The sequence below is a fragment of the Lissotriton helveticus genome, chromosome 5_1 (assembly GCF_964261635.1).
Source record: "Lissotriton helveticus chromosome 5_1, aLisHel1.1, whole genome shotgun sequence".
NCBI lineage: Eukaryota > Metazoa > Chordata > Amphibia > Caudata > Salamandridae > Lissotriton > Lissotriton helveticus.
Window position 1 is genome coordinate 1,779,119,688 of NC_136065.1, and position 13,611 is coordinate 1,779,133,298.

Here is a 13,611-nt window from a genome sequence, read left to right on the forward strand (position 1 = left end):
AAGGTGTGTTTAAGGTTCATGACTGGGTAGATGTAAAGGGAAGCAAGTGGTTGTTAGGGTTCAAGGGCAGGTAGTAGTAAAAGAAGGTAATGAATGATATCCGCATGAAGGTGTTTTTTTGGGCCACTACAGTTAGTCATTTCATCTTTGAGAACCGTACTAGTTAAAGCATAACAGTTTGCAATGACTCACTTTCTCCCCCAGGTGGGATGGAACAATCCCTCATTGACTTTTCTAAATCCCTGAAAGCTATATAAAAAGGGTACTGCCTAGAGTTACAATAATCTTGCAATGTGTGAAATGACCTTTTTACCCTAGCAGGTTAATCAGATAACCACACCCAAAAAATTTATCTCTTTGCATCAGTATTAGGTCCTGGTAAAAAAAAATTGGGAGAGTTTTATTTATTTATTTATTTATAGGCTTATATAGCGCTGGAATCGACTCCCGAAGGAGTATCTCTGCGCTCAATTCACCTAGCAGGTAGAAAGCAATACTCTTAAGATCTAGAGAAGGAGCTACATTTGAAACAAGAAAGTTTCAACAGTTTCCTAAATGCTAGATGATTAGTACAAAGCCTGAGGGTAGCAGGCAGTTTGTTCCAGAGACAAGGGCCCAAGTAAGAAAGAGCCTTTCCGCCCAGTCTTGCCCTTCTAATTGGGGGGATTTGAAGCAGGGATTGATTACTGGAGCGGAGAGCACGTATTGGGTTGTAAGGAACAAACTTCTCCGCCAAATACGTGGGGCCCAATCTGTGTATACCCTTGTGGATGATACAACAGGTTTTGAATTTGACTCGTTGTCGGATCGGTAACCAATGGAGCTTTTCCAATAGGGGGCGTGAAGAAGATCTAGGCGGGGCATTCAAAACTAACTTTGCGGCGGTGTTTTGAACCACCTGGAGCCTACTAAGTAAACTGTTGTTTGCTGATATTAATAACCCATTACAGTAGTCCAGGCGACTGAGCACCAGGGCCTGAACGAGGGTCTTGCTAGAGGTCTGGTAGTAATGGAAACACTCTTCTGAGTAGTCCAATTACGTAAAAGCAGGACCCAGCTGTTTGATTTACGTGGTCTTTTAAGGACAGACCTTGATCCAACCGGACACCCAGGTTTTTCACTACCTGCTTGGGGCTGGGAACGGGGGCCACCAGTCCGGAGTCCACAGCAGTGTGGCCTCCCCAAAGAGCATTACCTCTGTTTTCCCTATGTCACACTGCAGGAAATTCGAGGCCATCCATTGAGATACAGCCCTCATACCCACTGAGAAGGACTGTTTAACTGCCGTAGTCCATGTCTGGAAAGGGAAGAGTGTCATCAGCGTACGTATATATCGAGAACTCGACCCGAAGGTATCAGAGCACTTTACATGAGCACCAGTTCCGTTACAGACGGACACTATCATTTTTGTTAGGCACCGGGAGATTAAGTGATTTGTCCAGAATCACAGGATGTTCAGCATCCCTGCTGAAACTCAACCCCGTTTCTCCAGATTTTAGGTTGATCGCTCTACTAGGCATTTTGTGAGGTTTATGATCGGGTGGTGGAAGTGGGGGACTTAAACCACAACTCAATGCAAATAGTACTGTTGGGGAAATTCGAAGGATAGTATAGGGTGTACTGAAACATTATTCACTCAGTAGAAATTACATCTCAATTCTCAACCACTTGCATCAGTCTAATAACCCAAAAGTATATTTCTTTTAATGAGTGTAGCAGTGGAAGTGTTAACCAAGCACAACTTTTCTGATTGGTACCAAAGACTCTGCTTTGGGGAATATTGCTCCATTTTTAATCCAATTAGAAAATATTTTTCAAAGTCATTATTTAAAGCAATAAGTGCATCAAATATGTATGGTAACTAGACAGGGATCTAAAGATGTATTGAGTAGCAATGCCAGCCCGTACGAAACGAGGCTCACCACTGAAAGGAAAGCATATTGCAAGTGGGTCAGTTCCTTATCCTTTCTGCAATGCTGTTCATACCACATCAGCTCCACAGTTTGACATGTTTGTAGACACGAATGCGGGGGGAGGGGTAAAGAAAATATTTTAGATGTTGTGTTTTTTATCGATTGGGAAATGTGAGTAAATGTGTTAGTAAATGTGTTAGTAAAGGGATCCCGGTACTTGAAAGCGATCAACAAATCAGCCTGTGGTTGGGTCTGATGTTGTTTGCCCTCATTCACATATTCGACTGAGTTTCTGCAGATGAATTGCTATGGTCTTCATCGGGAGACGATTTCTCTTCTTTTTAGCGTGGCTCTTCTTTATCTATTATCTTGGAAATGCCTAGTAATTTGTCACAGTCTTGACATTAACTGAGAAGCAAGCACCATATAGTTCCATTTCCAGTCAAGCTATTCTTATGTTCTTTACGTTAGGCATACTGTAATTAAACATTGTTGTCCTAAAATATCAATATAAGGAATAATTATTATAGTGATGCAACCTCGACTTCTACTTGAATGTCAATATTTTACAGATGTTTTTAGAATGAATCTCAAACATTTCTATTTGACCGTTCCCATGACTGATCTTTCTTCAGATGGCAAGATTCCTCAGGGATATATCAATGTATTGTCGTATATAGAGGATGTGATTTTAAAGTAATATTCAGCAGAAAATTTCGAGCATACATTTAGCTGACACACCTATTTTCTTGATCTCTAAAAAGAAACTACATAATTCAGACCTTGTAATGACTATCAGAAATGTAATTGTGTTACTATAAGCAACAGATTTCCAGTACCCTAAATTCAGGCAAGGAGAAAACAGCAAGTAGACCTCATGGAGGCATAAAACCCAATAGAAATTCAAGCTGGTGGCAAGGCTGTCCCAAAGTGAGAAAGGGAAGTCAGCCAGGTATGTTTTCCCCGCGCTTTGAAAGAGCCCCATCTGCACACTGTAAACTTGTGGAACTTCTCGTGTAACAAAGGACTGATGAATAAGTGCTCTAAATATACCACGTCAGCCTCTCATGAGACATAAAGTGGGACGTTGCAATTAGTCTACACTTTGGTCCCTATGCCCAATTGAATCAACAAGCCTTGTGTCATATTGTTCAGACGTTTTAGTCCCTTTTATTTATTTGCATCTCCCAAAACCAATCACTTTCCTAATGGTGGTACAAATTGCTCCCTTCCATTTTGACTGCAAAAAATTACAACATGTGCACAGATGAATAACTGATGAAATAATGATCATTGGTTTATCCTAATAAGGAAGAAGGAAACTAACTATTCCAGAAAAAACATGTTAAAACATTGATAACACTCATGTCTTACTGTGTGGAATTGCAGGAGTATAATTAATTTATTTGGTGCATTTAAGAAACACCTTTATAATTTTCATTCGAAATTTAATTTAACTCAGCAGCGAATACCTCCTAAACCAGCACCTTTGACAAACTCCTTCCTCTAAAATATACTGCAACGCGAGACACAGCAGACTGCCATTGGTAAGGTGATGAAGATTACTGCTAAAGTGGTGTCACTTGAACATGTTTAAAGCCATTGCCAACACACCCACCATTTAAGAAACAGTTGTTTTGTTTAGTTTTTTAAAGGATAGCACTGTAAGGTGTGTTGAAAGAATGGTCATCTCTTGAGTGTCATTAACAATCCCAATGGCAGCTTGAACTCTCTGAGGGAGAGGTGAGATTTGAAACACAAATAACATTCCAGCCATTTAAAAATTGTGCATACTCACACAGGGAGTAATGCATAAAGGCATTTTCTTAAAAAATAAGTCAATATCTGTGCTACGAAAGTTAAACATGGTCTAATGACTTGCTGGTCTAAACATTGTACTCTCAGTCCACCCACAACGCAATGGACTGTTGTCTAAACACAATAAGCCAAGAATGGCTGAAGTGAACGAGTCATATATGGCATGTGACCATTGGGCAACTATGTGGGCCTCAGGTTCTAATACCCTCTTCCAACAACTCATGCAATAAATACATAATGTGACACTTGGTAGCTATGTGTATCCCAATTATGGTTGTTTTTAGAAAATCAAGGTGCAAAACATCCACCTGCAGCAATATTAACTGCAGAATATGGATTGCCTTAATATTCTCAAAGTAAGTAAATATTGGTAAATGTAGATTTACTTTTCCTAACTCCGAATATTAGTATCAATAAATATATCATCAAGAAGAGTTGATGTGGAGTTAAAAATAGTAAATGTATACTCGCCCATATGTACATACCTTGACAATATGGCGATAGAGCTTCCCAGTCTCTGTTGCCATCTTTGGAAACCTGTCGCAGTAAATCTATGTACCAAATTCAATTATGAAAGAAAAGAACGAAAGCATAAGCCTTACCCTGAGGCTAATCTTTACACGTTTTGACCATTAATAGAAATTCATTCTAACAAACAGATTCAATCACAACCTCCAACAGATTTGTAAATAAGCCGTTTGCTTACCTCATCGGAACCACTCCTGAAAATTAGTAAATCAAAAGGAATGGCAGCCACCATGTCAATAAGGAACCAGCCCTTAAAGTAATGGATGGCAATTTTTCCTGGGTGGCTAACCACCTCATCGTTGACGTTGACATACGTGGTCCTGAAGTTGATGATGATGTCCACGATGAACATGATGTCCACAATCAGGTCCACAATGTTGAGGGGGTTGCATGAGTAGCCACACTCCCAGGTCTTCTCTTCTTCCTGGTCGTTCAGCAGGAAGGCCGCGGAGTATGGCGTGAAGACCGCTGTGTAGATGACCAAAAGGAGAATGAGCCAGTCCCAGACAGCCTTGAAAGGGCTGTAGTGAAGAATGGTCCATCGGTGAATCCTGGGAGCCTGCAGCTTGTATTCTGGTAACACGTCTGCTCCTAATGAAAGCACCTGTGATTGAGGGGTAATAAAGAAATAATGAGATTAACATTATATGATGGATTATTTAACATATAATAGGTGAATGCACTTTAGCTCAGCACAGTTTTACAGATCTGCTATAGGTTGGCTGCCAAGGTCTGCCATTTTGGAAGGTGCAACAATTTGGATAGTGTTTGAGTATATTGATATATTGATATAAAAGTTGATAAGCACTTGAAATAATGAGACAAAGAAATCTGCTGAAACTGTTCACCAAGACACTGAGTGAATCCAAGCATGGATGGAACGTACTCCAAAGTTACGTGTTCACAATTTTCTTGGAGCTGTCTTGTCACCTACAACATGTGCATTTTTATCTGGCTGCAGAGGAGGCAACTTTAACATGCTTCAGAAGAGAATCGCACAATGTCAGTGAAAAATGACTTTTGGGGAAAAAACTGTGGCATAAGGAGATGGGAGCTCACCGTCTCATGTCTGCTTCAGATTTATTGATTTCCAACGGCAGGAGCAGAAGATGTGCAGATCAACAGAAACGCAATATTAAAAACAACACTTCTGCTGAACTGACCAATAGTAATTTGGTAATAAACACATAATCAGAAGATCTAGAATAACAATTAATAAGCTTGATTAGAGGAAAACAGATGCTGTTCTACGCTAGACATCTGTTATGTTGGTTGTCTGAGATATACATCTAGTAAGAAACTGGGTTTTTGGTTGACTGGGTTGTGAGCCCTGGCCAAGAAGCAACCACAATCCTTGTCAGGGCGAGGCACAAGCCAACCCTAAATTAGCCTGTGCTCATCCCTCTGGTAGCTTGGCACAGAGCAGTTAAGCTTAACTTAGAGGCAATGTCTAAATATTTGTGTGACACTTCAAGCAGTAATAAAGTGAAAAACACCACACAAAAAGGATCCTACACCAAGTTAGAAAAATAGAACTTACTTTAATAAAATAAAGACCACAATGACAAAAATCATATCAGTACAACTGGAGATATGCAATTTCAAATATTTTAGTGAAAATAGTGCCAAAAAGCACAAAGCACCAATATTGGATATCTTGTTGTACTTGACATGGACAAAGTCACAAGTTCAGGCCGACAGTGATGGAGGACGGGCCAGCTACAGGAACCCTTTAAGGCCTACTGATTTGAGTACCTTAAAACCTGGTTTGTGTAGCGTTGCAAGTTTCCATGTTGAAGTTGCGTCGCACAGCCGAAACGATGTGTCGGATTCCGAAATGCAGCAAGGCTGCGATTTGAGGAACTGTGTCATTGTTAAAGATCCTGTAGCCGGGGCTTGTGATGTGAAGTCAGGTGCTGAGAATGCAGTGCTTAATTGGGTTAATACGTCGGTTCTGAAGAGCTGCTAGGCTGCGATGTGGAGTCCGGTGTTGTTGTCGAGGCTGCTGTCAATGAGGGATTCGAGGGCCTGCGCCAAGGATGTGTTGCGCAGTGATGGTTCCGAAGGGCTGCAATACGAATCTTTGCTACTGGTCAAATCCATGCAGCAGCAGCGATGTGCAAGGTTGTTGGAAGCCTTTTATGTCCCTGAGGCTTGAGATCAAGTGGCCATACAGCTAGCCCTTGGAGTCTCTCTGAGTCCTGGGTTTAAGAGATGCAGGTCCAGTCCTTCTCACCCAGGCAAGAGGACAGCAGGTCAGCAAAGCAGGGCAGCAGTCATTCAGAGCAGCAGTCCGGCAGAGTGGCAGTCCTTTTAGCAGCAGAGCAGTCCTTCTTTCTGACAGAGTGTTCTCAGGCCTAAAAGTGTACTGAAGTGGTGGTGTCTGAGGTCTAGTATATATACCCAGTTGGGCCTTTGAAGTTTGAAGAAACTTCTAGAGGCATGCCGTTGAATTGCACAGGTGTCCTGCCTTCCTGGCTCTAGCTCCAGAGTAAGTACAAGGGGTATGCAGCTCTTTGTGAGGGAACCGGACACAGCCTATTCAAGTGTAAATTGGGCTGGGTCCAGCTCCTCTCTCTCATACTGCCAGTGATGGCCCATCTAGCTACACCTAAGAACCCCATTGCATGTGGTTGTCTAGAAAGAAATACACAAAGCTCAACTGTCAACTACCCCAGTCATGTGACCCAGAGACAGACTGCAGGCACCAAATGGGTAAGGTAAAAAAATGCCAACTTTCTAAAAGTGGCATTTTCAAAATTGTAATTTAAAATCCGACTTCACCAGGAGTTAGGATTCTTCATTACAATTCCAGAGACACCAAAAATTAACTGGTTACCTGTTCCTGTTTGGAAATTACACTTATAAAAGGTAATAATGTAACTCCGATATTTTCCTATGGGAGAGGCAGGCCTTACAGTAGTAAAAATTGAATGAAAGAGTTTTTTACTACCAGGACATGTAAAAGTACAAGTACACTACCTACGTTTTAGATACATTGCACCCTGCCCTCTGGGCTGTCCAGGGCCTACCCCAGAGGTGACTTATATGTATTAAAAAGGAAGGTTTGGGCCTGGCAAAATGTTTATTTTGCCAGGTCGAAATGGCAGTTTGAAACAGCACACAATAGGCTGTAAGTGGCCTGAGATATTTTTAAAGTGCTACTTAAGTGGTGACGCAATCAGTGGTGCAGGCTCACTAGAAGCATTTAATTTACAAGCACTGGGCACAGGGTGTGCCACTTTACTAGGGACCTACAAGTAAAATAAATATGCTAATAGGGTATAAGCCAATCTAACATGTTTTAGGGAGAGAGCACAGGCACTTTCACACGTTAGCAATGGTAAAGTGCACAGGGTCCTAAGGCCAGCACAAACAAAGTCAGCAAAATCAAAAAGGTCTGAAGGCAAAAGGTTAGGGGGAAAACTATGCCAAGGACACCAGGACCAACACATCTGCATCACATAAATAATTTTGTATATATAAAACATATTCAGTGTTCATAATAAGAGACGTAACTGAACTGAAACTGAAATTTTGAAAATGTATAGAACTGCAGATGCAATGCAAATACAAGGTGCCTATCACACTCCTGATCATTCATACTCATTCACACCATTTGTGACATATAACAGTAGAGAGCACATAACTGAGAAGATTCACCTAGGACTGATTCACAAAGGTGAATTGACATGTGTCAGTTTACTTGTGCAAATCTACTACTGCTCCCAGGTGCAAATGTACACTTATTTGGTATTCACCAAATCCAAGTTTAGCTTAATACCCAAGTGTAGACCTATAAGTCTCTATGGCCGCCTACAACAGGATTTATGAGTGTAAAGTTACTACTAGGTGGAGACCTTCCCCACACCTAGATGGAGACCTTCCCTACTGTGGCAGAGGCCTCCCTATTGAAAAGTTTATGGAAAATTATTAAATATTATTATTCTTTAAAAATATTAGGAAAGTATTAGGGGTACGCATAACTTGCATAATTCTCTCTAGCATTACTCGTAACTACCACAAAATTACTTGCAAATATGTGTAATTGTGTGAGATGCGTGATCCAGCACTATATAATATATATATATATATATATATATATGCTTGCTCCCAACGATACACCAGCCTGCTGCACTCACGAGCGGGTGCTCCTTTAGGTGGGGGTGTGCCCATCCAATATATTGTCGCTACAAAATCCAACACGCAGTCCTGCGAAATTAGAAGCAGCACTCACAGGGGGGTACAAAGCCAAAACTTCTTTATTTGGCAACCAGCACACACAAGACGCGTTTCGGCGATGAGCCTTCGACGAAGGCTCATCGCCGAAACGCGTCTTGTGTGTGCTGGTTGCCAAATAAAGAAGTTTTGGCTTTGTACCCCCCTGTGAGTGCTGCTTCTAATTTCGCAGGACTGCGTGTTGGATTTTGTAGCGACAATATATATATATATATATATATATATATATATATATATATATATATATATATATATATATATATATATATATATGTATGTATATATATATAATACATGGAAGCCTTGTTAAAAACGCCAGACTAATATTTATTACAGCCTACTTGTGACACATCCAGTAACCTGTAATAGAGAAATGACAAAGCAGTTCAACTGTAATAATTATTTATTACAGTTGAGTTCTGACATCACAGTGCCTGTGCTAGAGCCAGCAGTCATGATGAAAGGCAGGTAGTGCAGATGAGTTTGAAACAAGGAACATCGAAACTGGCTTCCCCTTTTTATTTTTATTTTTAAAAAGATACATGATATTAATGGCAACAGGTTTATTTTTTCTATGCTATAGGACATTATATGATATATAGAATCCCAGCATGTTCCTACACAATCTGAGTCACAGCATTTTTAAATCTAATTTACGTTAAACTGATATATTTTTGAGAAACTATCTGCATTTTCTGGTGTCTTTAATTCCGCATACAGATTCTGCTGTATTCTTCTGGTCTGCTATGAACATGAACGATTAAAGTCATTATGGATTTAAGCACTTTATGAGAAAGGGGATAGTGTGACCATGTGTTATAAATAAAATACGCCCTGCTGCACCTTAAAAGGATGTTGCAAATCAGCTGGGAGTCCTATGACCTTATAAACTAATTTGGCCTCATTCCTTTGTGTGGTCATGAAACTCTGTGATTTACAATATCCTTCTAATGTATCGCAAGGGGTACTTCATCCCAAATATTTTATATAGTATATATGCAAATGTGAACCTTGAAAATGCTATGGCATAAACAATATATGCAGATGTGCAGAGTGTAATATGCTATTGAGTGTGGAGAGGGGTCATTAGAGGTGATTCCTTGACTGGGTCATGACGCACCTTGGGGGCCTGGAAAAGGAAGACAGGATGTGTTGTGGTCTAAGTAAAAAAGTTTACAATTTTGGTATTTTCAGGAGCAGCTACATTGAGTAGAAGAGGGGGGGTCGACAGATGATTTGTTCTCTCCACCGCACCCTAAAAGAGTGCCGCCCGAGGAGGACCGCCCATCCCCTGCCCCCCCCCCACCCTCCCCCCCCCCCCCAGCTATACCACTGGCTATTACTGTGAGTTTTAATTGCAGTAGTTAATTATTGATTAGCTCTTTTGAGTTTGGACTGTGGAAAGGGAGTGTGGTCCATTCAGGCAGGAGAAAAGTTTAAAAAAGGCATTAAAAGAAATGGAAACTGGCTCGAAAACAAATCGCAGGATGCCGCCCAACCCATACTCCACGAAAGTAAACTGAACAACATGAAATCCCTGCTATGCCATCCTCCCGCTGTTTACTAATCTCAAACTTCTCAAGCGTGGGGAACCCAATTAGCCTTTCCAGAGTTTTAATTAAAAGCTGCCAAGGGAGTGTGAACTCTGAAAGATGAGCTCACAGCGCGCGCTGCGTCAGAGGAGAAGGACGTGCCAGCTCCAGCCTCATGTGGGCTGGCATCTTTTCACTCAAAGCTTGGACAAATGCCTTAGTCGCGCTTCATGGATGTCATAAAGAGGTCGCCAAGAGTCACAACTGCGAACTCTGGCTTGCCCCTTGGTATCACTTGCACCACCTTTATGACCCCTGGCCTCAGAGGGAGCAAAATCAGTGCAAAGAAGACAAGGGCAGCTCGCCCTTTTGAGTGTCAGTGCTGCACCCAGGGTTTCTGCCCATTTTTCATTCTATGTCACTAAAAGTCAATAACACAACATTATTCATTATTAGAGTAATTAAAAAATAGACCACCGGTAACTGAACCAAGAACTCCAGAGTCTGATGATGTAGGTGCATAAAAAGTTTTTAATGGTATAGTGTGTGCATGCCTGTGGGTGCATGGTTGTGAGTGAGTTTGTGAACTTATGTCATTATGTGTGAGCATGTGTGTGTGTGAGTGAGAGTCGTAGACAGGTAATGAGTGAGAGTCAGTTATAGGCAGTGAATGAGGATGAGTGAAATTGAGTGAGAATGAGTGAGAGTAAGAATGATTACAAGTGAGTGAGAGTGGGTGAGTAATAATGAGTTTTAGGGTGTGTGAGTGTCAGTAAGTGCAGCAATGAGTGGGAATGAGTGAATCAGTGAGTGAGAATGAGTGAGTGAAAGTGCTTGAGAATACGTTAGAGTGAATGCAAGTGAGTGTAAGTATGATTGAGTCAGAGCGAGAATGAGTGAGAGTGAGTGTGAATGAGTAAGAGTAACTGCAAGAGAGTGAGTGGAAAGAATGCAAGTGAGTGTATTGTATTGTATTGTATTGTAATTGCATGTATATAGCGCTTACTACCCCTGACGAGGTGTCAAAGCGCTTTTTCGGTGGGTAGCACGCTACTCCGGGACCCATAGAGGATTAGTGTTGAATTAGTATAGTGAAACATGCAAGTACATTTTAAGTGGTGGATAGGTTAGTCAGTGTTTTGGATTTGGAATGATAGCAGAAGGATAGAGGAGGACAAATGTTTGTATTTATTAATTCGCTCGCTTGTTGACGCACGCTATTCAGGAAGCCTATAAAGGATTAGTGGTGAATTAATATGGTGAAATATGAGGTAATTTCAGTGGTGGATATTAGTCTGTTACTTGGAGTGAGAAGGATAGCGGAGGGATAAAAGGGGAAGAAAGATTTGCATTCATATGGCACTTGTTACCCCTGATGGGTGTTGAAGCGCTTTTCTGGCGAGTACCACGCCACTCCGGAACCCATAAAGGATTAGTGTTGAAAATTAGTATAGTATAAATATGAAGTAATTTGAGTAGTAGATATGTAATTCAGTTATTTGGGCAGTATATTAGTATAGTTGAATATGGAATATGGAATTTGAGAAGTGAACATGTTAGTCTGTTAATTTTGATTGAAAAGGATAGTGGAGGGATAAAAGAGTGAAGGATTTTTATTTATTTATTTATTTAGGTCTTAGCAGTAGGAAGAGGCTTTTGGATGAGTAAAAAGGAGTTTTGGAGGGAAGGAGTCAGCGGGGAGAGTTTAGAAAGGTTTGTTTTAGGGGATCGGTGTAGTAAAAAGAGGTGTCAGATGATGCAAGGAGGGGTAGAGCAGGAGAGAGTCTAGAAAGGGTTATTTTGGCGATCATAGTAGTGGTATGGGGTTTGGGATAAATGAGAGAGTGGATGTAGAGGATATATTGATAGATGTATAGGATGAGAGATTGGGTAGTGCATTAGAAGGAGTAGTAGAAAGAAGTTTGAGATGAGTCAGAAGGTTCGGCTAGAAGATATATTGAGCGAAGTATAGGCTGAGAAATAGGCTAGTGCATTGGGAATGCTAATTTAGAAGAAAGTGATAAATATATAGATCCATAAGTACATTGATAGTATATAGATACATAAAGGAAGTAATTATATTTAGATTAAATATATTGATAGAGGCACTTCCTGGACTCTGCTCACTGCAATCTGGGGTACATGTGGCTGCAACTCACAAGATGGAGGAGAATGATTTGGGGTGCACCCAGCAAGGCCTTAAGGGGCCTGGGCAGGTGTGAGAGGAGGGCTCAGACTTGCCTGGTAGCTGAATAGCCAATGGTCTGCTGGCCTGGGGGTGGGGTCTGGGCAGCTGCTTCTCCTGTTCAGAATCTCCTAGGAGACAGACATGCTCAATCCACAACGTTGGACTTCTGCAGGTAAAGGCTTCACTAACTCGAAATCTAACACTACTGTTTGAATAAAGCTTTACTCCCCCTGCTGGCCAAAAAACGAAGTGCACAGGCCCCAGTAAATACAGTTTAAACAGCTCACAGAAGCACCCTCTGATGTAGAAAATCCCTGTTGCTGGGGGTGGGGGGGGTCGGAAGGGGGGCTGGCTTCACTGGCTTGCGAAAACAAAATGGTGGCTGGTGGTGCACTGTTTTAGCACACAGGTCTAAGCACAGAGCAAAGGAGAAATTTGGAGGGAAAACAGATTTGTCACCAAGGAATGAGAGGGACAAACTACAGAGGTTGGACTGCAAATCCCACAATTCAACACACTAAATGGAGGCAATCATGGGCAGGGAAAACCTCAAATTTAAAACACAACACAGGTGATAAAATATGCAATTACAGGCAGGCTAAAACTACAATTTTTAACTGTAACAACCACAGGCATAGAGAGTAAACACAGAAAGTGAAAATCGTTTTTTAAACAACTTTTTGTCTTGGGAAGAGACAGCACTAGTTTGTCTCCTTACCACTTCCTGAACTCTGCTCACTGCAATCTGGGGCACATGTAGGCTGCAACTGAGTGTAAGTGAAGCATAGGAGGCTCCTTTGGCAAAATGCTGGTGCTACCTCATTGGAGGTACTTAGCAAGGGAGGAAAATCATGGCCTATTGGAGGAAGCAACCATGACAAAATACTGCCTCTGAAACATTAGAGGTAATTATGACAGAAGGGTGCCTCAAGGTATATGGACTGCATTAATGGGAAAATTCTGACATTGGCATATTGTCTTGGCATACGACAGCACCCAGGGTATATGAGAGGCACCCAGGGCAAAAGGATGGCCCTGACACAATGGACCGGATTTATGACATATGGGGCCCATCAGAGCACATTTTGAAAACAATGGGGTCAACTTCCCTGGAGCATCAGTTTTCATTGGCCTGGTGCATTATGAAAGGACTTGAATATGAATGAGTATACTTCCAGAGTCTTAGGGCCTGATTAAGATCTCAGCGGACAGGTTACTCCATCACAACAGTGACAGATATCCCATCTGCCCGATCATAAATCCCATAGGACATAAAGGAATTTATATTTCGGTGGATGGGATATCCATCACCTTTGTGACGGAGTAACCCATCCGCCGAGATCTAAATCAGGCCCTAAGGTTTTTAGCTCATTTATTACACTATTTGACCCCA

At 41.4% G+C, this 13,611-nt stretch overlaps 1 protein-coding gene across 2 annotated transcripts in view; it reads right to left on the reverse strand.

Moving 5' to 3' along the window:
• The window catches only part of KCNH6 (potassium voltage-gated channel subfamily H member 6), a 1,032,645-nt gene that overhangs the window by 164,187 nt on the left and 854,847 nt on the right, over window positions 1-13,611 (reverse strand). For both annotated transcript variants that reach the window (XM_078645074.1, XM_078645073.1), the window contains exon 5: window positions 4,438-4,863. In XM_078645074.1, the coding sequence (XP_078501200.1) occupies window positions 4,438-4,863 (426 nt within the window). The remainder of the gene's footprint in view (window positions 1-4,437; window positions 4,864-13,611) is intronic.